The following is a 25,903-nucleotide window of genomic DNA, read 5'->3' on the forward strand; positions in this document are numbered from 1 at the left end:
CTACCCTTGTCCTTCTAGATAAGTGGTTGTGGGTTTGGAAGGTGCTGTCTAAGGATCTTTGGTGAATTGCTACAATGTATCTCGTAGATAGTACACACTGCTGCTACTGAGCGCTGGTGATGGAGGGAGTGGTCAGTACAGAGTCTTGGATGGTGTTAAGCTTCTTGAATGTTGTTGGAGCTGCACCCATCCAGGCAAGTGGGGGGTATTCCATCACACTCCTGACTTGTGCCTTGAAGATGGTGGATAGGCTTTGGGGAGTCAGGAGGTGAGTTACTCGCCACAGTATTCCTAGCCTCTGACCTGCTCTTGTAGCTATTGACTTTTTGTGGCGAGTCCAGTTGAGTTTCTGGTCAATGGCAACCCCAAGGAGGGTGACAGTGGGGGATTCAGTGATGGTAACACCATTGAATGTCAAGGTATAGACCTGTATAGACTGATCTGGTATAGACTCTGATGGTCAGTATAGATGGTTATAGAATGAAAACAGAATTGGGTTCAACAGCTACAGCCACCATCTGTTCACATCTAGGCTTCTAGATGAAGAATGTAGCCAGTTAGGCAATGTTCATTTTTATTTTTTATTTATTTGTTAGTCACAATTAGGCTTACATTAACACTGCAATGAAGTTACTATGAAAATCCCCTAGTCGCCACACTCTGGCGCCTGTTTGGAGGTATAGGAGGATTTCAGCAATGCAGCTCCAGAGAAAAAGATGAGGTAACCAAGAATAAATGAAAGCAATTTGCCAAAATAATGTTAATGAAGAGTTTACAATTAAATAGAAGGATATGATGATAAAGTTAGATTAAAGGATGGAACATGAGCACCAGCACCAGTTGGGCCGAATGGCCACCTTTCTGTGCTGTAAATTCTAGATATAATTCCATGTGAATTTACCAAGGGATTGTTTGAAAAGCTAGTTTTAGTAAAATGAATGAGGAATTGTAGTGAATTTAATAATGTCCTTTCTTCTGCTGTTATATCCACGTCTGAAATTTTCTGTTTGTACTTTTATCTCTTTTTCATCCATGCCTTTTTGTATAATCTCTGTCTGTGTCCGTTTTTAATGCCTCCCTGCTGATTATTTCATTTATTTCTCAGTGGTTTTGCTTGCTGCTCTGCCTGGTTCTGCTCCCTGGGCTTGTTCTCGCTCCTGTCCTCCAGTCTGTAGCTGTACTCAGGAACGGAGCTGTGCTGTTCTCTGTGATCGAGTCGGACTCTCCCAAGTCCTCAGAGATTTCCCCTGGGAGGCGTCCGCCATCAACTTGGAGAAAAACAGCATCAGATTTCTGTCAGAGAAAGCCTTCGGTACTCTCCCGGCCCTCCGATTTTTGTCCTTAAATCACAACAACATCTCCTTCATCACCCCCGGCGCCTTTAAAGGGCTGCCCCACTTGACCGAGCTCAAACTGGGACACAACGAGTACATTCGGTACCTGCACACCAGAACTTTCACTGGCGTCAAACGCCTCCAGACACTCGACTTGTCCAATTGCAACCTGTTTACTATGCCAGACCGGATCTTTATAGCAGTCCCCTCTCTGCAGGAGCTGGCATTGTGGCAGAACAACTTCAGGAGGATCCCTGGAGCTGTGAGAGGGACGGAGAATCTCAGCCGTCTGTACTTGGAGCGGAACAGGATTGAAGCAGTGGCTTTTAACTCTCTGCAAGGGCTGGGCAAGCTGAAATATTTAAATCTGCAGGACAATAGGATTGCGGTAATCCAGGACAAAGGGTTCAAAGACTGCGGGAAATTGGAATATCTCTATCTCAATGATAATCTCCTGAGCAATCTTCCTGAGTTTGCCTTCAAAGGGCTCAGACTCCTGAAGATGTTGAACCTGGGAGGAAACACTCTGGTGAACGTGCCCAGTGCCTGGTTCAGTGAGTTAGGGGAGCTGGAAATTCTCTACCTCGACAGAAACGCCATCAGTCACATCGACGAAGGGGCTTTTGAAAACCTGACCAGTTTAATCACTCTGCATCTGAACAGCAATAACCTCACCTCACTGCCACTTTCCGTTTTCCAGCCCGTGTACTTCATAGGCAGACTGTACGTCTTCAGGAACCCTTGGGAGTGTGACTGTAGGATGGAGTGGTTGAAGGAATGGATGGACAACTACAACCTGGTCAGAGACATCCCGTGTGCCTCCCCGTCTTCAGTGGCCGGTATGGACCTGAGTGAAGTTCTCTTCAAATCTGCAGAGGGTGTCTGTCTGGATCCGGTGGAACAGAACGAGACAGTTTACACCCCCACCCCGACTGAGTGGCTGCGGTCCACCACCGAGAGTAGGTTCAGTAGTCTTATCTCGAAATTACTTTTCCCACAACTGTACGAGGATACCGAGAACAGCACCGGAATATTCCGGAATGTGTCTGACCAGGACCCATTCAACCAGGTGTCTGCAGCAGCTCATGTCGAAATGTATCCCAATAACACACATAATCACCTCGTCTTTACAACCTTTCTACTTTTATTTTACAATATATGAGAGCCTTTCGTTTTGCATCCCGCCGTTGGCAGATTTCCTGCATTTCACTGAAAGCTCATGGGGACAGGGTCAGGCGGAATCCAATGCACTTGGCGTCTTCCTTTTTAAAGAAAATGCACCATAAGGAAAGTTGAATTTGAATAACTCGCCGAGAATTGTGATTAGACAAGAGAGCTTGTGTTTGTTTGAAGAGCGGAATGTTTTTCTCCGTTGCAGAACTATCCGAATCATCCTGGCAAAATCTGGGATTTATCCCGACAACAAATCCCTGCGATCATTCTGAACCAATCTTGTTGGGTTAAAAGTTGAGTTGACGTTTTACATGTAAAGCGGTGACTTTGAGTCACATATTGCATTTTGCAATTTCTCAACATCATTTGCAATTTTTGTTACAAGATCCATAGTTGGCGAAGGAACGACAAGAATGCAGAATTAGGCGAGTTTACTTCTGTAACCATTGAAGATTTTATTATATTTTGTAATTTATTAATAACAAGGTTACCTGTGAATATGTTGTTTTGTAACGAATACATTATAAGTGTATCTTTAAGAATTAATTTAAGCGAATTTATTGCGGAAACGAGTCTCTCAAAATAAAGTATAGCGGATATAGGCTGGATGTTGGCCATAATAACTATTTTATCCTTGACGCCAAGATTTATGTTTTCATCTGTTATCAGTGGTAATCTGGGAGGATTGCGGTTATCGCGTATGGCGGTGGAAGCCTGTTTTACTATCCAGAAGCAACACATGAAACATTTGTAATGTTTAGGTTGAAGTGATCAAAAACTTTCGTTTGCTCTAACCAAATAAAATGACAGTTTACATAAAATTAAAAAGAAAATGCTGAAATTAGCCTTCTATTGAGACAGGCGTTTTTACCAAGTGTCATCATACATTACATACAACTTGCTTGAAGGGTGATTTATTTGAGGATAGAAGATTTTATGGTTCCATAGTTTTGGTTTTCATATTGATAAATGTTCCTTTGTATTAAATGTGTTGAGAGAATGTCTTAAATGAGAAGATAGGCGTGCAAAGGGAATTCTAGAGATTCAGTCCTAGACTCTTAAATAGTCACTAACAGTCGGAGGAAGGAAATCAGAGATACACGGGGTCAAAATCGGAGGAATGAAAGCTTTGAGAGAGTTATAGGACTGGAGGTTAGAGAGATGAGGAGGAGAAAGACCTTAGCACGATTTAAACACAAGATGAGAATTTCAAATTTGAGGTGTTGCTACTACTGGGAGTCAATGTAAGGTCAGTGCGCACAAAGTGGTGGGTGAACAGGACATGGTGAGTAAGGTTAGAGGTAGCAGTGTTCTGGATGAGCTGAAGTTTGCGGCGGGTGGAAGATTGGCGGCCAGCAGGGAGAACTATGGAAATCATAGATGAGGGTTTGAGCAGCAATTAGGCTAAAAACAGAATTGGAAACGAGCAATATTATGTTTGTGTGTGGGTGTGTGGGGGGTGGGGGGGAGAGGAGAGGTGGGACAGACGTTGAATGTAGGTGCTTCTTGTCATGGAGAGGATTTTGGCTCAGAAGTACTGCTCGGAGTCAAATATTACACTACAGTTGTGACCAGACTAATTACATAGGAATTAGGAGCAGAAGTCGGCAAATTCAACCCTTTGAGCATGCTCCACTATTCAATCAGATCATGGCCGATTTCTCCCTGGTCTCAAATCCACATCCCCACCTGTTCCCATATTCCCTTATCCCTTTTTTATTAGAAATATATCTATTTCTTGAAACCATTCAATGATTCACACTCCAACGTGCTATGCGATAGCGAGTTCCACAAATTCACCACCCTCTGCGAGAAGCAGTTCCTCGTCATCTCAGTTTTAAATTTACCACTTCTCAATTTATGCCTGTGACCTCTTGTGAGAGATTGCCTCAGATTAGCTTCAGCCAGTAATGGTTAGCAAGAGGGATGGTACTTGTGGCTGGGGAATGGATTTTTAGGACTGGGGCTAAAGACAACAGCTTTGATGTTCCCCATGTTGAAGAAATTTCTGTTCATCTTGCTGTTGGATGTTAGCCTATCAGTCTGGCATCAGTGTACAAACACAATTGGCCATAGAATCCCTACAGTACAGAAGGACGCCATTCGGCCTATCGTGTCTGCACTGACACTCTAAAAGAGCATCCTACTCAGGCCTTCTCCTCCACCCTATCTAACCCCATGCATATACCATGGCCCAGCCACCTAATCTGCAATTCCTTTGGAGTGTGGGAGTAAACCAGAGCACCTGGAGCAAACCAGCATAGACACAGGGTGAATGTGCAAACTCCACACAGATAATCCCCAAGGTGGGAATTGAACCCAGGTTCCTGGTGCTGTGAGGTAGTAGAGCTCACCACTGCACCACCCTCATACTTCAAATGATGTCATCAAGGAGCAGCATGGTCATGAGAAACTGAAAGGATTAATGATATAATCCTTGGGAGATCAAGAGATAATTGTGAGGGATTGGGAAGTTGTGATAGGAGATTCTCTAGTCATGGTTTAAACTTGGGTAATAGAATCAACTGAGTGCAGTCCCACTCAACTGCATAACAGAGGAACTATTAGAGGAGAATGGTGTGTTAAAGACAAAGGCAAGTCGAGAAGGATTGTGCACCAATTATATAGGACATCAGTTGTGAGTTCTACTCACATGTCTTGTCACATGTGAGGTCTTGTTCAGGCTGTGGCAGAAATAGAAGCCAGGCAAAAAGGTATTCAAAACCTTTGGAGAAGGTAGGTTATAGATGGTGTTATAGTTTGCAAGACAGAACAATCAAGGGGGAGTCTTTTGAGAAGAGGAATGATGAAGGCAGATTTCAAATGAAGATGGACATTACCTTGGGGACATTGAGTTTAAAAATTGGCAAGTCATGTTGCAGCTTTATAGAACCTTAGTTAGGCCGCACTTGGAATATAGTGTTCAATTCTGGTCACCACACTACCAGAAGGATGTGGAGGCTTTGGAGAAGGTACAGAAAAGATTTACCAGGGTGTTGCCTAGCATAGAGGGCATTAGCTATGAGGAGAAGTTGGAGAAACTTGGTTTGTTCTCATTGGAACGATGGAAATTGAGGGGAAACCTGAAAGAAGTCTACAAGATTATGAGGGTCATGGACAGAGTGGAAAGTCAGAAGCTTTTTCCTAGGATGGAAGAGTCAATTACTTGGGGGCATAGGTTTAAGGAGCAAGGTTTAAAGGAGATGTACGAGGCAACTTTTTTTTTACACAGAGGGTGATGGGTGCCTGAAACTTGCTGCGAGGGGAGATAGTGGAAGCAGATGCGATAGTGACTTTTAAGGGGCATCTTGATGAATACATGAATAGGATGGGACTAGAGGGATTGGCCCCCAGAAGGATAGGGGGATTTAGTTCAGTCGGGCAGCATAGTCGGTGCAGGCTTGGAGGGCCGAAAAGCCTGTTCCTGTGCTGTAATTTTCTTTGTTCAGTGTTTATACTTTCCAGTGGCCCTCCCTGCTTTACTAATGACAGTTGCATCCTTCCATTGACTAGATTGTTCAGGCAAGTAAGTCACTTTTGTACCAACCTTTGGTAGTTGTCCTTTAGAAAAGATGGCCTGTTCTAGTTCATCAGAAATATTGTGTCCCTCTACAAACACCCTGTCTATTTCAGCTAACTGGTCCTCATAATTCTGCAACGTTGAGTTTCAGATGACCCTGGTTCCTCATCATGTCCGGTTGCTCTTTCTAAATTCTCAAGTTTGTAATCTGTACCAATTATCCTTGATGAATGTACCCTAACAGTCTGATTACCATGTTGCAAAACAATTGTTTTGCCATCTATGCCTATAACCTTCCCTGGGCCTTTCCCTTCATTAAAATTGTCTCATAGTGTACCATGTCTCTTTGCTGAAAAACGGTGTTTGATGGCCATACATTGTGCCTTAAAACTCTGTGAATTCTTTCAGAGACTTCTGCTCCCAAAAAGCTCTTCTACTTATATGCAATGCATTTAAATGCTCAGCAAAGGCAGAGCGAATTGTAGTCCCTTCCCAAGCTGGAGGCTGGTCATTCAAAACGGATGGAATTTTAGGATTTCTACCAAATACTAATTGATAGGGACTATAGCTCCGGACTATCTGCAATGAATTATTTTCATGTACCGCTAGGGCTGCAACTTGATCTATCTGCAAACATTTTCTGGAGCATGTCACCTATTACCGTATGGTTCCTTTCACACACCCCATTACTAAATGGGCTTTCTGCAACTGTATTCATGATCATGAATCAATGACTTCTCGTTATTAAGACAATGTCTTCTTTCTTGTCACTATCTTTTTCTTCTTCCGATTCTTGTGTGTCATGTGCAGCTTCACTCTATTTGAATGTTGTGGACAGTTGAAAGCATAATGAAATTTAGAGTCACACCGAATACACCAATTTATCAGACCCTGGGCATTTCTGGGATTCATTTTTCTGGGATTCATTTTTCTGTTACCGCTCTCCATGTCCTTCCTCCTGTTATGGACATTAAAGGTGTTTCTGTCCTCATAATTTCTGGGTCCCAGTCTTCTGCTATATTCCCGTAGCCGACTTGTGCTTGTACGATCTCGCCATCCTGTTAACAATGTATCTGCCACAATTCGTTTTATCACTGACTGACTCATTTGTGTAATAAAAGCCATGGGGATAGAATGTTACCTAAACATTTTTTTAAGGCCTCTAACATTTGATCATGTAAGCTATCTTTGTCTGTAAATTTAACTCCTGTCAAAACCAGGAGCCTATCCATATTTGTAACTTTTGCACAGTCCAGTAACTTAAATGCCAACACGGACTGTGGAATTTCTAGGTGGTGTTTTTGCAGCCTTATACATAGTCTGTTAAATTCCATCACATACTCTTCAATAGAAACATCCTCTGATCTCCGAAAACTATCGAAATCGTACTGAGCTTCATACGCACTTGATCATTCCTTTGATAAATCTTATCCATAAAGATTAATAAATTATCCAGACCTTCCTCTGAGTCCATATGTTCCAACTCCAATTCAGAAAATATTTTTCGACTAATTTTACTTCTTTGTGGTAAAGAGGCTTTGGAGAGGGTACAGAAAAGATTTACCAGGATGTTGCCTGGCATGGAAAGCATTAGCTATGAGGAGAGGTTGGAGAAACTTGGTTTGCTCTCACTGGAACGTCGGATGTTGAGGGGCGACCTGATAGAAGTCTACAAGATTATGAGGGGCATGGACAGAGTAGTCAGAAGCTTTTTCCCACGGTGAAAGAGTCAATTACTAGGGGGCATAGATTTAAGGTGTGAGGGGCAAGGCTTAAAGGAGATGTACGAGGCAAATTTTTTTTACACAGAGGGTGGTGGGTGCTTGGAACTCACTGCCGGGGGAGGTCGTGGAAGCAGATACGATAGTGACTTTTAAGGGACACCTTGACAAATACATGAATAGGATGGGAATGGAGGGATATGGTCCCCGGAAGGGTAGGGAGTTTTAGTTCAGTTGGGCAGCATGGTCGGTGCAGGCTTGGAGGGCCGAAGGGCTTGTTCCTGTGCTGCAATTTTCTTTGTTCTTATCAGTGAAGAAACTGTTATCAGTTAGCATGGTGAGCAGAAAGTTAGGTGGTCAAGGGTTTAGTGGAAGCAAAAATCAAGGGAGTGGGAGGTGGGTCTCATGGTCAAGATGAGTTGACACAGATCAACAGGGGACAAGAGGGAATACAATAACAATACTTTGATATATCAGGGGAATAGTAGGACAGTTTTGGAGTCATCCCTATCTTAGATACTATCACACCTCCTCCGACACTTTGGGGAAAAAAGCCCGGTATATTTTATATGCCAAGTCTCTTTCAGCAAGTATAGAATTAGAAGGTGCAGCCAACTCTCCATGAGTGTGTGAAGTTAGTATAGCAAGTGGAATTTTCTTTCCATCTGTACTCACATAACTTGCACGTAATGAATAACAGGTCCTCATTGCTGCAATAATTACTAGATTTCCAGCAAATCTTTTCCATGTGTTGTTTCTGAAGAATTTCAAAAAAGATGGCCCAAGAGGTAAGGAAATGAAGAACATGGCAGCCGTCTTGATTGATACATCAACGGTGGGACAGTCTCCGAGCTGGTTCCTACATAGCTATTCCAAATTACAAACTCACACTACTATGTCTGAAAATAGTATTTGTTTTTGCACTGCAGATCAAGATCAAAACTGACTACAATAGATACAATAAAAAGGGATCAAATGCCTGATGTACATGATGTCATACTGGTCGAGAACAAGCAGATTAAAAAGGAAAAGTAACTGCAGAAGTCAGAAATCGAACTAAAATCGGAAATTCTCGGAATACAAAGCAGGTTCATCAGCATCTGAAAAGAGAAAATGGGGATTAAAGTGTTCGGTTCAGACCTTTCATCAGAACTCGATTAAAATACTGGGGTGACATGAGCTGCTACTACAGGGGAAGTTGTTTGCTTTCGGAAATCAAGATTGAAGGGACAAAATTGAAACAAACTATCTGATGGTGGATTGAGATGGTGACAAAGTGAGATGCTGTATTAACATATTGTATAACTGAATGGTTCTCGGGCTTCTATCATTTTTCACACTGATTGCCGAGTCTCAACCAAGCTTAGTTAGATCAGGCTGTGCACATGCAGCTCATTCAAATGCAGACGACAGAAATTTTGAGGTACTTGATAGACAGTACAAACTGGTATTCTTGGTGTTCCACATATTCATTACTCTGTGGAGGAAAAAACATTGAAGTGTATGACTTCGACTTTGTATGTTTTTGGCTCAAGTGAAAATAAATCAAAAATTCATCAATATCATTATATTAAAAATCTAGATCATGTCCTCTTGCCTCCCACCTTTTCTTCAATCAAAAATAGACTAATTTCAAAGAATTCCTTCTTACAATTTAAATACTAAATTTCAGAATCATCTTTTTCATCCTTCTCTGAGCTCTATCCAATGTATCAAGACACTAAAAAATCAAGTCATCAAAACGCTATTGTGATCCATCACTTGATCTGACATAATCAAATGCCCTAAAAATCCATTTACCTTTTTACTAATTTTACACTGATAGGAATGTTTTTGTTAAACCATACACAAACCATTTTACCATGTTTTTCTAAATTTAGTCATTGGCCTGCCTCATTTTGTGTTTTACAAGTTCTGTTTTAATATGCATAATCTCCAATTCATCTACATCAATTCTCCACTCAATAGCTTGCATTCATATAGCACCATCAACATAGAAAACAAAAACATGCCAAAGGACACACTCAGAAAGGGAATCGAAAACTTGGCCGAAGTCAGACTTTAAGCAAATCTTGAGGAAAAGCAGTAGGTTTAAGGAAGAATTTCTGCCCATGATAGAGATTGTGTGTGGGGGAGAAAGAGAGAATCCATGATGTCAGGTCTAGGAAGAGTGTTTAGAGGTGATGGGTTGTACAGCTGGAGGAAGTTTGCAGAGATAAGGAAAGTAATTTGAACACGTTTTAGATGCTGCTTATTTTCCTGATTCATGTCACTTTGCTACACACGCTTAGAAATTCCAAACATAAACTTGTAGATCCCGTGTTCAAAAAGGAGCACTGATTTTCATTACACTAGGATACTATCAAAACATGCAATGGGAATAAAGTCACAGAATTATGAAAGATTTTTCAATATACAAAGATAAAATGGCTTGCATTTTTATAGGGATCTTCACAACTTTAGAAATTCCTAATTAAGCACCTTTTTGAATTATAGCCTTTGTTGTATTGGAGGGAAGTGTGCCAGGTAATTCACCACTATATATATTTTAAAAATGGATAAATGATCAGGTAATGAATTTTGTAATGTTATTTTGAGGGATAGACATTGGCTGGAGTTGAGAGAGAACACTATTGTTCTTCAAATGTGCCAGGATGTTTCCTGTCCAATTTTGAGGGCGGTTTAATGTCTCATCTGAAAGATGGCATCTCGTCCACAACAGCACTGTTCCAGCATGGCATTTAAGCATCATTTTGGAAAGCAGCCTGAACCCATGATTTTCTGACTCAAGAGGTGAGTACTACTAAATCAAGGCTGAAACTAGATACATAAAGCTTATATATGAAATAATTTTCCCAAATCATTTCCAAATTGAGTGAATAGTAGGGAACTTAGGACGTTGTCTTTCAGAATTTTGCTAATTATCAACAGACAGAATATTTTTAAATTATTCGCTTCACAGCATTAAGCAGGTTTTAGATTGTACAGAGAGACACTACTACCAAAAAAATAACTGATTGATTTTGGCCTGAATGTAGTTTTGTTCTTAACTCATTTGTCGGTTGTAGATGAGCTCATGAAAAACCTTTTCCAGGGTTGGTTGAGTTCTGTTAATTTTCATATAGACTGACGAGCAAAAGTAATAAATTCCATCTTGGGGAAGACGAAGAGAAATGGATATCAGCCAACTTTCTCAGCTCAAAACATGCTTCCCTTGAGGCAATAATGAAGCATGCAGATACTGAAAAGCTTACATTGCAGACGTTCCACTTGCTTCCAGACAGTGTACAGCATGTACCTATGAAATTCGTAAATTATGCTATTTATCTGGTAATTATCGTGTACATTATCAATGGCATATCATCAACTCCATCTGCTTATACACAAATAAAGTTTTAAATTATGTATTTTTTTATAATACAAATTGAAAGGGTGTGCCCCGCTAATTTACCTGAAACATTGCACTTATTTCCAACTACATTTGATGGATGATATTTCTGCATTTCTAGGAGATCCACACATTTTCACACATGACATGAAAATCAATGACTGAATGTTTTCTAAACAGTTAACTGTGACATCTGAATTAAGATAAAAACATAACTGTATTCAATTAACAACATTGGGTTAATTAATATTAGTAAAAATTATCTCAGTTTGTGTTTGTAGTTGAACATATTAAGCGCAAATAAAATTCAGTTTGTATAGAGATTGAAAAAAGCAATTAAGTATTCATGATTTAAAAAAATGTTCCCATTATAGTTGATCTATATTTTCAATTATTCAAGAATCTCAACTGTACCACTTGTCCTTTAATACAGATTTCCATGGCCAATTGCGTTTCATCAAAGCATCCACGGCATTTATGCAATATTGAACAATATGCACTTTTTGAAATGTATAACAGATATCTAAATATCCTTTCAATACTGTTAGGAATGGTATTACATCAAAGAAAGCAGGAATTAAGTTACAAAATGTCTTAAGGCAAACAACGCATTCCTCTGTGCTCTAAAATCCTGGTGGGAACAGTTTTATAAAATACCATTTCTCTTTATCTGAATGGACTTTCCAGAAAATATGAAAATGCTCAATAAATTCCAGTTGTGAAGTTGTGCTTCATTTCCGTTTACAATTTTCCACAGTATTTTCATTTTTATATTACATGATCAGAGGTACTGTTCAGTTCCCAACAGCCAGCACCATACCGGTCTCAACATTGACCAGTTACAAGAGTATAGAACTTACAGCCCTGTATTTGAAACACAATGTCTTAGGCAGCTTTGCTGAAGGTCAATATTTGCAGCCTATTCAATTTTACAAAGCTGGGGTAGGTCGAGTTCAATACCAGCCTGTAGAAAGACAATTAGGGAATAATAAAAAAATAAAAAAAACTGATCACATTAAAAGGAACAATTCTTTTGAAAAAAATGCCCAATTACAGTTGCTGTGTTTGTTGTCATTTTCAGAAGCATTGCAGGCCAGTTTGAATGAAGTAGTGATGTGAGCTGAACTGCTTATATCTGACCACAAATTGTTTCTTTTTTGCACACTATCTCTTTAGTAAAATTTGTGCATTTTTAATACATTTACTTCAATGATAAAAATTAAACCATTTTTTCCAGACGGAACGTAATTAAAATATTTATATTCAAAGACGACACATACTTGAAATGGCAAAACTCGTAATTCTTCCCCTTAGAACAAATTAAATTGCAACAAAGTACAAACACATTTCACTACATGATTAAAAATCAGTCATTTATAAACTTGCCCACAATGCAAGGGATGTGCATAGGTTTACAGTTTTTTTTTGAATAATAATTCCCTTGGGTAATTTTTCCAACAAATGGAATGTACGTTGCTGTAGAATACAGTTTCCAACACAGATACACCAACAGCATGAATGCTTGTAACTGTCCACATGCAGTAAAACCTGATCCAAATTCCTAAAATGTTTGTACATTTTTAAATTGTAAATGACGGTATCCCTTTACTGGCCTTGACTGGCTTATGTAAAAAAAAAATCAAACCTACGTTATGCTCTTACTACACCTATAACTTTGCAGACTCAATACTTGTGCCAATGACTTTTCGATTGTTATTTGGGGAAATTCAAAAACTGCATATTCATATGTTTCATTACCATTAAGTTTCAAATAGCCAGCAAGGTAGTTGGAGTGTACTATTTATACTGCCAAATTAAACAGATTCATAATGTTTGAACAACAGTTTCCTAAGAAATTAGGTAGGTTTGCAAGATTGGCTCAGCGAAAAAAAGCATTCAAATAAATTTTACAGAGCCACGTGGACCTTTTGGAGATATACAGATAGGAAGGCATATGTAGATCTGATTTTTGATAACAAGTACAACCCTAACAAGCTTTAAAAAGGGACACTGTCACTATATGCGTTTGGTAACTTTTCTCTTTCCATCCACCTAGTAGGACATGACAATAGTCAAAAAAATTTAGGGCACACTAATCCTAGGTTGTCTATAAGGGCAAGACTTGATGCAAGGTCATTTACAAAGTCTAATGTCAGGGTGGTGTTAGGGAATGATAAAGTTCATCGTTTTTCTGTCTAGTCCTTAATATACCCAGGATACAGGAACCCATTGTGGTGTAGTACACACAAGTTCAATGGCTTCTTCCAGATGCCTGATGGTCTCATCTATTTCATTGTTGATTATGGTTAGATCAAAGTAGTGTGCATATGTTTTCTGTAGAATTTCTGATTCCTTTTGCAGACGCTGAAGAGATTCATCCTGAGGAACAGAAAGACATATTAAATAATAAAGAACCCATTTATGTTATGGTCAAGTGGAATTTTCCTAAACAGCGGATAAGATATGCTAAACAGATTTGTGTTTGGTAAGCTTGGTTGAACCAGCACTGACTGAGTCAGGGATAAACTGGCATTTGTTTTTTTTTTCAGCAGCAGTGTTGTCACAGCAACACATACAAGTTTCACTGTACTTTATGTAATTGCTCATTGTTGATCATTATGTTATAAAATAATGGCGTTTTGTACCTTTTTTGGTTGTATTTATGAACCATTTGGTAAGTTGGAGGAATATAATGCCGCTAGTACAAGCAAATTGTTTGTTATGCTATACACAGAACTGCACATTTGCCAGGATGTGAACAGAAAAAAGCATTTCAGTCTAAAAGAGGCCCTAGTATAGATCAGAATATCTTGTTTCCCACAATTTTAATCAACAGTGAAGTCGTATATAATCGGATTCAACACAGGCGTATAGAAGAAAATCTGTGAAATATTTTATTTATTGTCTTCTTTCTCTTTCAGCTTTTTTCCCCATGTTGCAGGGGGTCGCCAAATACTGATCAATCATCCTTCATATCAACCATCATTTTTGGAGCTAGTGGGTTATTTTACAGCCAGATGCCCTTTCTGCAACTAACTCACATCGTTTATCCGGGCTGGGAACTAGCACCAACATTCACTGGCTTGCTTGCACCAGTAGCTGGGTTTTTCTATGGCCAACAGATCCTGGAGTGGAACTTGAACTCAGAGTATTCTGGCTCAGAGGCAGTGGTGCCAACTGAGCCACAGTGGCTCTTTAGTATTTGTTTAGTTCAAGAGAGAAACCAGGTGGGCTGTGTTCTGAGATGCTTCCTCCTCATTAGTGACAGTTCAGTGCAAATCATGTGCTCATTAAGCTTGTGGTTTTGAGTGGTTTGCTAATGAGCTTTAGCATGAAGAACTAATCTGGTTAATAGATGATTAATCAAGTGAAATGTATTATAAAGGGCAGGATATGTGCGGATTACTGTGTTCACAGGATTAAGCCTGAAAAAAACAATAAAACCCTTTCTGGCCCAGATCAATTGCCTGGTTTAGAATAACATTTGCAGTCTAAATTCAGAATCTGGGATCTGAGGAATAGTTTGCCACAGCGATATAGCAGACAAGATAAAAAAGCCGCTCTACCTGTGTATTTCCAAATTTATTCTGATATTTAGGAGTAAACCAAACTACAGGATCATAGAATCATAGAGTAATTACAGCACAGAGGAGGCCATTCTCTGAAGATTTGTGCTCCAGAACTTGCCACATCCCTAACCAAATTATTCCAGTACAACTACCAACACTGGCATCTATCCGGTAATATGGAAAATTGCCCAGCTAAGTCTATATACACAAGAAGCAGGGCAAATTCAACCATTCTCAGATTCCCATTGGCTCCAGTTTTGCTAGGGCTCCATGATGCAACACTTGGTCAAATGCTGCCTTGTCAAGGGCAGTCACTCTCACCTCAGGAATTCAGCTCATTTGCCCATGTTTGAACCAAGGCTGTAATGAAGTCTGGAGCTGAGTGATCCTGGCGGAACCCAAGCTGAGCATCACTGAGTAAGTTATTGTGTAATAATTGCTTGATAACACTGTAGTGACTCCTTTCATCACTTTGCTGAAGATCGAGAGTAGACTGCTGGGGCAGTAATTGTCTGGACTGGATATGTCCTACCTTTTGTGTATAGGACATACCTGGGCAATTTTCCACATTGCCGGATAGAGACCAATGTTGAAGCTGTACTGGAACAGCTTGGCTAGGGGTCCAGCAATCTCTGGAGCATAAGTCTTTAGAACTATTGTTGGAATATTGTCAGGGTCATATCCTTTGCAGTATCCAGTGCCTTCAGCCTTTTTGTGATATCACATGGACTGAACCAAATTTGCTGAAGACTGGAATCTGTTATGCTGGGGACCTTGGAAGAGGCAGAGATGGATCATTGATTTGGTACTTCTGGCTAAAGATTGTTGCTTTATCATTTGCAGTGATGTGCTGCACTCCCCCATCATTGAGGATGGGGATATCTGTGGAGCTTACTCCTCCAGTAAGCGGTTTTAATTGTCCACCACCATTCACGATAGATGTGGCAGGACCGTAGAACTTAGATCTGAGCTGATATTTAGCTCTATTACTTGCTGCTAATGTTATTTGGCACACAAGTAGTCCTGTGTTGTATCTTGCACTAGTTTGACTCTTCATTTTTAAATATGCCTGGTGTTGCTCCTGGCATATCTTTCTGCAGCTTTCCTTGAACCAGGGTTGATCTCCTGGCTTGGTGGTAATGGTAGAGTGGGGATATGCTGGGCCATGCGGTTACAGATTGTGGTAGAGTACAATTCTGCTGCTGCTGATGGCCCACCAGGACTCGTAGATATCCAGTCTGGAGTTGCTAGATCTGTTCAAAGTTTGTCCTATTCAGCATGGTGATAGTGCCACACAACACTATGGAGGATATCCTCAGTTGAAGATGGGACCCTGTCTCCACAAGGACTGTGCAGTGGTCATTTCTACCGATTCTATTATGGACAGATGCATCGGCGGCAGACAGGTTGGTGAGGATGAGGTCAAATTTGTTTTTCCCTATTGTTGGTTTCCTCTCCAACTGCTGCAGACCCAATTTAGCAACTATGTCTTTTAGGACTCAGCCAGCTCAGCCTATGGTGTGCTATTGAGCCATTCGTGGTGATGGACATTGAATTCCCTGCCCAGAATATATTCTGTGACCATGCCACCCTTAGTGCTTCCTCCAAGTGGTGTTCAAAATGGAGGAGTACTGATTCATTGGGGGAGGGCGGGGGGGGGGGGGGGGGGGGGGGGTGGTGGTGGTGGTGAGAAACGTGGTAATCAGCAAGAGGTTTTCTTGCTCGTGTTTGACCTGATATCATGAGGCTTCATGGGGTTCAGAAGTTGATGTTGAGGACTCCCAGGGCAACTCTCTCCCAACAGTATACTGTTGTGCTGCTACCTCTGCCAGGTCTGTCTCGCTGGTGGGATGGTGATGGTGGGGTTGGGAAATTATGTCAAAGGTACAATTCTGTGACTATGTCTACGTCAGCCTGTTGCTTGACTAGTCTGTGAGACAGCTCTCCTAATTTTGGCACAAGCCCCCAGGTCTTAGTAAGGAGGACTTTGCAGGGTCCACAAGGCTGGGTTTGCCACTCTGGTTTCTGTGCTTAGGTTGATCCAAGGTGGTCCATCAGGTTTTATTCCTTTTAATTGACTTTGTGGCAGTTTGACATAACGGAGTAGCTTGCTAGTCCATTTAAGAGTCACATATAGGCCAGACCAGGTAAGGATTGCAAATTTACTTCCCCAAAGGAAGTAAATGACAATCAACAATGGTTTCATGGTCATTGTTAGACTTCTAATTCCAGATGCCATGGTGGGATTTAATCCCATGTCTCCAAAGCATTTCCCGAGGTCCATGCATTACTAGTCAAGTGACAATACCAACTGCCTCCCCAGTGTGACTGTTTCCAGTCCTACAACCTCTTCCGATAAACTCCTCCTAATGGATCCCTCTTTGGTTTGATATTTATTTTCTTCATGCATTTGTAAAGCAGCTGAAAATCTTTCTACATTAAATGTGTTACACAAATGCAAGCTGTGATGTCATAATATTTTTGTGTAAAACTGGCAAAGCCGAAATCAGCTAACAAAAATTGATTAAAAACGCAAATTACTTAATTCAGATTTGTGCTATACTCAGCAGACAAATCAAGTGGATTAAGGAATTAATTAAAAGATTTCTTTAACTAGATGACCCAATGTTTTCCTACCTAATGTCATAGTTTTTTTCTGGATTCTGCTTGATCAACAATGCTAAATAACCAATATTATTGAATTTGAAATTTGAATTAAGCAATTTGCATTTTTAACCAATTTTTGCTAGCCGATTCCTGCTTTGCCAGTTTCACACAAGAATATTATGACATCACAGCTTACATTTGTGTAACACATTTAGTAACGAACTAGTCTACATGTTATTAAACATGTAGACATTGAACATACTGTTAGGTCAAATGAATGTTTTCAAGTATTAAATAGATTACAAGATCGCCATGCTAATGCCTTGGCCAGAGTTGAATTGTCAACCAGACACCCTTTTTTCCTGTGGTATAAATTGTTGCAATCATTTGAAATTTGGCATTCTTGTGTTTGTCCTGATGAATGCAAAACAAAAAGCTTCAAGAACATGTCTTTCTTTTCAGCAATATTCATATAGAAGATTCACAATCAGGACATTGGTATGACCACATCTGGAATACTATACATAGTATTGGTCACCTTATTTAAGGAAATGTGTAAATGCATTGGAAGCAGTTTAGAGGTTTACTAGACTAAAACCAGGAATGCGCGGGTTGTCTTATGAGGAAAGGTTAGACAGGTTACGTTTGTATCCACTGAAGATTAGCAAAGTAAGAGGCAACTTGATTGAAACATAGAAGATCCTGAAAGGTCTTGACAGGGTGCATGTCTCCTCTTGTGGGAGAATCTAGAACTAGGGTCACTATTTAAAAATAAGATTTCGCTCCACTAAGACTGAAATAAGGAGAAATTCTTTCCCTCAGAGGGTCGAGTCTCTTTGGAACTCTTTTTCTCAAAAGGTGGTGGAAGCAGTGTCTTTGAATATTTTTAAGGCAGAGATAGATAAAAGTTTTGATAAGCCAAGGCGGTGAAAGGTAATGGGGTAGGTGGGAATGTGGAGTTAAAGTTGTGATCAGATCAGCCATGATCTTATTAAGTAGAATAGCAGGCTGAGTGGCCTACTCCTGTTCCTAATTTGTATGTACAATCTACATACTTTAAGAAAATCTGTGCATCTAGACTGATGATGTATCTCAATGAGGTGGGATGACTTTTTTGCTGAGATTTTTATCCAATAATTAAAATGATTAGCGAGAAAGCAGTAAAAAAGTAGCTTGTACTTACATTCTGATATACATTGATCGGATGAAAAGCTAGCCTTTTTTCAATGAAAACTACACCATCACTAATTACTACAGCTAAAACAAAATCATACAGACATCCCTGGCTATTGCAAATACTTACAGGTAGCTTTTTGCACCACCTTGGTAGCTATGTAAAAATCAGAGAGGATGCAAGAAAATAAACATAAAATGTGAGTTTAAATAAAAAATACAGAAACCGACAAAAAGGAAGAGAGAAAGTGAAACAGAGGCTGCATACAGAAAAAAGTGAGCTATATGAATTAAGTTTACTTCTTACAAATCATCTATGTCATGAAGTCTTGTTACAAATTTGTTTGCTGAAGCATTTCATTTTCACAACCCTCACCACCAGTTTAGGTTCCCACTGCTGGAGCTTGCCACTGTGCTTCTTTGCTTCTTTCTTCCTTTAAACTGATTGATCTATAAATTCATTAATGCCGCACCATAATTGGCTGATAAAATCCATGATTTTTTTTTGGGGGGGGAGGGGTTGGATAGCACAGTGGAAAGACACTATTATAGATTAACCTGAGAGTCCTGCACTGTAATCCAGTGTGACAGTTTTCTTTCTTTTGGCTGCTGCAGTTTTATATTAAATGGGTTTGGGCAGTTCCAACTTAATTCCTAGTGGGCATGGAATTACACCACCAAACTTGCCATAATAAAGAAATAGTTTAGAGAGTCCAGAAGGATGGCTGGAGTAGGAATTAGAAAAAAATATCCAAATACAAATATTGATGAACTTGGGGTTAAGTTGAAGGGACAGAGGAGACAGAGTATTGATTCACACCTACATGGCTTTGAAAATTATTTGCAAATGCTTATTTGTAACAGCCTCTCTTCCTGCACTCTCACCATTTCTCTGGAGTCCTGCCAGAATCCCTCCCATTTCAGACCTATTTGCTGCCATCAGCAAAATTGCTTGAAAACACAATACCAATTTTCACATGACAGCTGACTGTACTTCACCACCACTTCTCTTGCAAAAATTCTGACACCGAGGCACCAATTCCATGCCCCTGACTAGTCACATTCTCAGAGTCGTACTGAACTGTCAAAAGATGGTTGCACAGACCTGGTCAGTTATATTGTGGGGTAACAATGAGCAGGATTTGACTTATAAAGTTACAAGACTGCATATTGTTTGGGAAAAGGGGGTCTCAGTGAGTTCGGGGAACATGGGTATAGTTTGGGAACAAGAGATAATCTCAGGGAAACTGTGTTTTTAATTAATAGAAATCATAGAAACCCTACAGTACAGAAAGAGGCCATTCGGCCCATCGAGTCTGCACCGACCACAATCCTACCCAGGCCCTACCCCCATATCCCCACATATTTAACTGCTTATCCCTCTAACCTACGCATCTCAGGACACTAAGGGCAATTTTTAGCATAGCCAATCAACCTAACCCGCACATCTTTGGACTGTGGGAGGAAACCGGAGCACCCGGAGGAAACCCACGCAGACACGAAGAGAATGTGCAAACTCCACACAGACAGTGACCCAAGCCGGGAATCGAACCCAGGTCCCTGGAGCTGTGAAGCAGCAGTGCTAACCACTGTGCTACCGTGCCGCCCCTAATATTTATTCATACACTTCATACAATTATTCATACACTTAAGTGCCATAGTGTCTTATATTTTTTGTGTATTTTTCTTTTATTTTAATAAATAATCTTTATTAATTGTTAACATAAAGACTGGACTGTTTTCTCATTGACTTGTACACAGTTTTCTCACATTATTCCAAACAAAGATACATTACTACGAACCATTGTTTCAAATTGGGACGCTCTCACATATATCAGTGGGGTTCACAACAGTGCTCATTGACCACAATGCCTTCCGATCCAATGCCTCAAATTTAAAATTCTTATTCTTGTGTTCAATTCCTCCAAGGCCTTGTCGATCCCTACAAGTGTAACTTCCTCCAGTCTAACAAATCTCTATTAACTCTGTGTTCCTCTAATCCTTCCCTTCTGTGCATCCTTAATTTTCTTTACTCCATTCCTCGCTGCTGATCATCTGATGTGTGGGCCCCAAGCTCTGAATTTCATCTCCCACACCTTTCCATTTTATCTATCTCTCTCTCCTTCATTAGGATGTTCCTTGAAACTTACATCTTTGACCAAGCCTTTGGTCACCTGTCCTAATGACTTCTTGCTTAGCTCATTGCCAGTTTTGTTGGCTGCCTACTCTCTCGTGAAGTGCTATGGGGCATTTTAATTTATTAAAGGCACTATATAAATGCAAGTGGTTTTTAATAACACTGGATTCAAATATGGAAAAAAATTCCACTTCACTACCTTGATAAACAAAATATTCATTCATAAATCTCATTTTTTCCTAAATTACAATAGTGAGTGCACTTCAAAAGGATTCCATCCACTGTGAAGAACTTTAAGATATTCCGTGGTCATGAAAAGCAGTATAGGAATGGCAAGTCTTTCTTTTTTAGAACAAAGGAGAATGAACTTCTACATGACAGATACAATATTGCCAACAACTTTCTACATAGGATGGAACACTCCATCATCTAAAAGGCCTATATTGTGCAGTCCAGCTAAGAACTCCAGAAATGTGTCGATTGCCTGCAAATTCAATTGTCAGACTAGGCTGCTATTTGAATGAAGAGCAAACAGAATGCCTTTCATAAAAGTTTTTGCTACAATTTAGAAGTTACCTTAAGTTAAAGTGAATGAATTAAATATAGACATACAAATATAATCATAAAACATTTAAAAAACTGATCTACTGGGACACAGTTGATGTTGGCATTAAGGCTGTAAAGTGTTTTACAGAAAATGTATCAGTGTTTTACTCATCAACTAACTCAAGAGTCTATCAATCATTATTATTAATATCAAGCTAACCATAATAGTGTTATCTATTTGAAACTGAATTAGTTTTAGACAGAAAAAGCTACCGAGTTAAGAATCACTTCTGGGAGAAAAATAGTTGATACCATCGCTAAACAAAACATTTCTGTTCATCAAAAGACACTTTGTTCAGCTGTAGCTATGCCTCAGAGTCAAATTCAAACAGTTTCACAAGAACAAAGTTTAAGAAGCACATTGAATTGTTGTAATAATATTAAATTGGATATCCATTTAAGCATTCAAAGATCACCACTATAGCTCAATTAATTCTCGGTCGGTGAAAGATTAAAAGATAAGACAGGACTTACAAAATCTATTAAAATTTAAACTAAGATAAAACTACAGAATTGTTCTTTACCTCAGTCATGCCTGGAGTGATGGTCGGGGCAGCGATGAAAACAACAAATGGGGCAAACTCTGCAGTTCTCAAAACCTTCAGTGCCTGTATGGGATGAAGAGTTAAGAGGATCAGTAAACTTGAGTTGAGCATTAAACTAAACCAATGATGTGATAAATGTACATCTCATATACTACATTCATTATGTTTCATTTACACATATGTCCAACACATGAACCCCTCAGCTCCACAAGATAGCTACTCTACAGGAAACATTTTCTGGTCTGCACTCCAAGAAGTCTGTCAATGGCCAGATCAGTGTCATTCCGTGAAACAGATTGGACTGCTGATACCCAAATTAAAATGAAACAGAATAGACTGACTGGGGCATCAGGAACTGTAAACATGCTCATTCATAATTAGTTCGCGGTCTCATGTGATAAATCCTAGCAGCTGATAAAATATGAGCTATAATACATTTCTTATGTATTTTAGATGAATTGAATTAATTCTTGGCCTCCACAAAAGAGAACATCACCTTTATGGAACACTGGAAAAATGTTTACCAACTTTTAAAATGTCTTGTTAAAAATGCATATATTCATACTGGGATAGGTGTTGATAAATCTTAATCACTCATGGGAGTGCTTATTGCAAATTGTCACCTACTCCAAAGTGATTAGATTTTGTTTCAATAGCATAACAAATCTCATCAACGTTCCAATTCGTCCTGTGGTCCACTGTATATAAAGCATTGAATATAACTTGATTTGACATAAATCTACATTGGTAAGAGTCGGTTAAAATAAATTTTAAAATCACCTTGAGCTTTTGTTGTTGAAATGTATAGAAAATCTGGAAATACAATCAAAGCAGCAGCAGCTCCGAGGGTTTTTAAAATATATTTTCATTTACTCCATTTTTTTTTGCCCCTTTTATCTTTAAGGCTCTAACTTGTGCTGAGGTACAGATCCACAGATGCTGAGCTCCTGCATGTATTGTGCTTCAGGTTTCAGTGAGATTCTTCATGTGTGAGGTTGGTGAACAGATTTCGGCTGGTTGTTTGCATTGAAGAGCTTCATAGCCAAGGTTGCACACGTGATACTTTTTAGCAGGCAGTCAAGAGCCGTGACCCCTGCCTCCTATATCTCCTTATCCTTGAGGTTTCCTTCTGTAAGATCAGTTAATTTGTGGATCAAATAAACATCGTCTGGTCTGCAGCGGCTCAACACTGGCTTGGCCATCAGGGCCTTTGGCAAATCAAGAGTTTCTTCAAAAAGCCATTCTCATTACAAATAAGAATTAATTTTGTTCCTTTGATGAATATTTAAATGAAGTAGGCATAGAACTAAAACGGTCCAGGTTCCTGCACCAGATTTTAGGTTCTCATCAGTAATACGAATAATCCTAATCTAGTAAAGAAAAGGTGCCCTTGATCTCACATTTTAAAATGCAGAAAACAGCAAATTCCTTAAAGAATGAATGATTAGGGGAGCTATTTGATTACAAAGACCCAAAGGATATTAGATGAGCCTATTCCTTTCCTCAATCAAAGTTCATACATATGTGCTTCCACTAGAGGTCACTGCATACTGATCAGAAGGATGGGATGGAATTGTTCCAATGTCACCTCCATAATCTAAGAGATTGAGCCCAACTGTAGAATCACTACTGCACTCAAATGAAATCAATTATCCAGCAATAAGGGGCCTTTCATGGTCTGTGTGGTTCAGTTAACATTGACTACATTATGTGGAGATGCCGGCGGTGGACTGGGGTAGGCACAATATGAAGTCTCACAACACCAGGTTGAAGTCCAACAGGTTTATTTGGTAGCACGAGCTTTCGGAACGCTGCCCCTTCATCAGGTGAGTGGAGGATTGGGTACAAAAGCAGGGCATATATAGACACAGTCTCAATTTACAAGAAAATGGTTGGAATGTGAGTCTTAACAGGTAATCAAGTCTTTACAGGTGCAGATGAAGTGGGGAAAAACATAAAGATGGGTACATAACACATAAAATGGCTGCCTGGCACATAAAAAGTTACCTGGGAAAGAGACATCAAGAAGGCACTGACTTTTAGTGCAGACAGCTACTTGAAATTAAAACATGAAGGACAGACAGTTATTTAAAGTTAAACATGCAGGAATCAGATCCTGAAAGAAGCCAGCCAGGGCTTGAGGCACTTTAAGATAAGGACAATAGGGTCTGATAAAGAGATTAGCCACAGAACGGGAATACATAAATGCAGGAAAACCAATTACTGTATGCATAGACCAAAACTAAAGTCATTGATAAATCACTGAAAGAGGAAATGTATCCATTCTATGAAACAATGCGATGTCAAAAGCGAATGTCTGTATATGTCTGGCTGTAACGATGTGTGAGCTATCAATCCTACTGTAACGATGTGTTAAATGGCTAATGTCCGGACTATCCATTGTCTGAAAAGTATAAAAATGAACCACTCCTATTGTATCATTGAGAGAAGGTAGCTGCCTAAAGTACTGCGGAGTGCCAGTGCCTTTTTTCCATGAAGCTTCATTAAATAAAACTGTATTATTGAAACCTCCAAGTCTGACTCCGAAGTGGCAATTTTCCCACAACACAGACAATGCAAGTGGAAAGAGTACAGGTTACAGAGGTGTGAATTGTCTCAAGCGAGCACAGTTAGTGAGATTTTGCAAGCCCAGGCAAATCGTGGGGGTTACAGGTAGCGTGACATGAACCCAAGATCCCGGTTGAGACCGTCCTCATGTGTGCGGAACTTGGCTATCAGTTTCTGCTCGGCGATTCTGAGTCATCGTGTGTCTTGAAGGCCGCCTTGGAGAACGCTTACCCGAAGATCAGAGGCCGAATGCCCTTGACTGCTGAAGTGTTCCCTGACTGGAAGTGAACACTCCCATCTGGTGATTGTCGAGTGGTGTCCATTCATCTGTTGTCGTAGCGTCTGCATGGTCTCGCCAATGTACTATGCTTCAGGACATCCTTTCCTGCAGTGTATCAGGTAGATGGGTATGTCCGAGTCGCAAAAGTATCATTTACCTGGTGGATGGTGTTCTCGTGTGAGATGATGGAATCCGTGTCGATGATCCGGCACGTCTTGCAGAGGTTGCTGTGGCTGGGTTGTGTGGTGTCGTGGTCACTGTTATCCTGAAGGCTGGGTACTTTGCTGCAAACAATGGTCTGTTTGAAGGTTGCGCGGTTGTTTGAAGGCAAGTAGTGGGGGTGTGGGGATGGTCTTGGCAAGATGTTTATCTTCATTGATGACATATTGAAGGCTCTGGAGAAGATGTCGTAGCTTCTAGGCTCCGGCGAAGTACTGGACGATGAAGGGTACTCTGTCCGCCGTGTCCCGTGTTTGTCCTCTGAGGAGGTCAGTGCGGTTTTTTGCTGTGGTGTGTTGGAACTGTCGATCGATGAGTCAAGTGCCATATCCTATTCTTATGAGGACATCTTTCAGTGTCTGTAGGTGTCTGTTGCATTCCTCCTCATCTGAGCAGATCCTGTGTATATGAAGGGCTTGTTCATAGGGGATGGCTTCTTTGATGTGTTTAGGGTGGAAGCTGGAGAAATGGAGCATCATGAGGTTATCCGTGGACTTGCGGTACGGTGAAATGTTGAGGTGACCATCCTTGATGGAGATGGGTATGTCCAAGAATGCAACCGATTCTGGAGTAGTCAATGGTGAGTCTGATGGTGGGATGGAACTTGTTGATGTCATCATGTAGTTGTTTCAGTGATTGCTCGCTGTAAGTCCAACGGAAGAAAATGTCATCGATGTCTCCCATGTATAGCATCGGTTGAAGGTCCTGTGCGGTGAAGAGGTCTTGTTCGAACCTGTGCATGAAGATGTTGTCATATTGAGGTGCAAATTTCGTCCCCATGGCTGTTCCGTGCGTCTGGATGAAGAACTGGTTGTTGAAGGTGAAGACGTTGTGGTCCAGGATGAAGCAGATGAGTTGTAGAATTGCGTCTAGAGATTGGCAGTTGTCGGCGTTGAGTACTGAGGCAGTTGCAGCAATGCTGTCATCGTGGGGGGATCTTGGTGTAGAGTGCCGAGACATCCATTGTGACAAGGAGTGTTCCTGGTTCAACTGCTCCATGGGTGCTGAGCTTCTGTAAGAAATCCATAGTGTCGCGACAGAAGCTGGGGGTTCTTTGTACGAT

General features: G+C 40.3%; 2 protein-coding genes across 5 annotated transcripts in view; one reads left to right on the forward strand and one right to left on the reverse strand.

The window, feature by feature from the left end:
- Window positions 1-1,104: 1,104 nt before the first annotated feature.
- On the forward strand, window positions 1,105-2,496 carry nyx (nyctalopin; the record flags this gene model as incomplete). Its single annotated transcript, XM_078231880.1, has 1 exon — window positions 1,105-2,496. A coding segment is annotated over one exon (1,392 nt), but the record flags the coding sequence as incomplete, so codon positions are not given.
- A 7,847-nt stretch (window positions 2,497-10,343) lies between these two features.
- The window catches only part of caska (calcium/calmodulin-dependent serine protein kinase a), a 405,920-nt gene continuing 390,360 nt past the window's right edge, over window positions 10,344-25,903 (reverse strand). For all 4 annotated transcript variants that reach the window (XM_078232613.1, XM_078232612.1, XM_078232611.1 and 1 more), the window contains 2 exons: window positions 21,753-21,836; window positions 10,344-13,515 (listed from right to left, as the gene is read on the reverse strand). In XM_078232613.1, the coding sequence (XP_078088739.1) occupies window positions 13,339-13,515; window positions 21,753-21,836 (261 nt within the window). In that variant the 3' untranslated portion in view covers window positions 10,344-13,338. The remainder of the gene's footprint in view (window positions 13,516-21,752; window positions 21,837-25,903) is intronic.

This window comes from Mustelus asterias, chromosome 17 (genome assembly GCF_964213995.1).
Source record: "Mustelus asterias chromosome 17, sMusAst1.hap1.1, whole genome shotgun sequence".
NCBI lineage: Eukaryota > Metazoa > Chordata > Chondrichthyes > Carcharhiniformes > Triakidae > Mustelus > Mustelus asterias.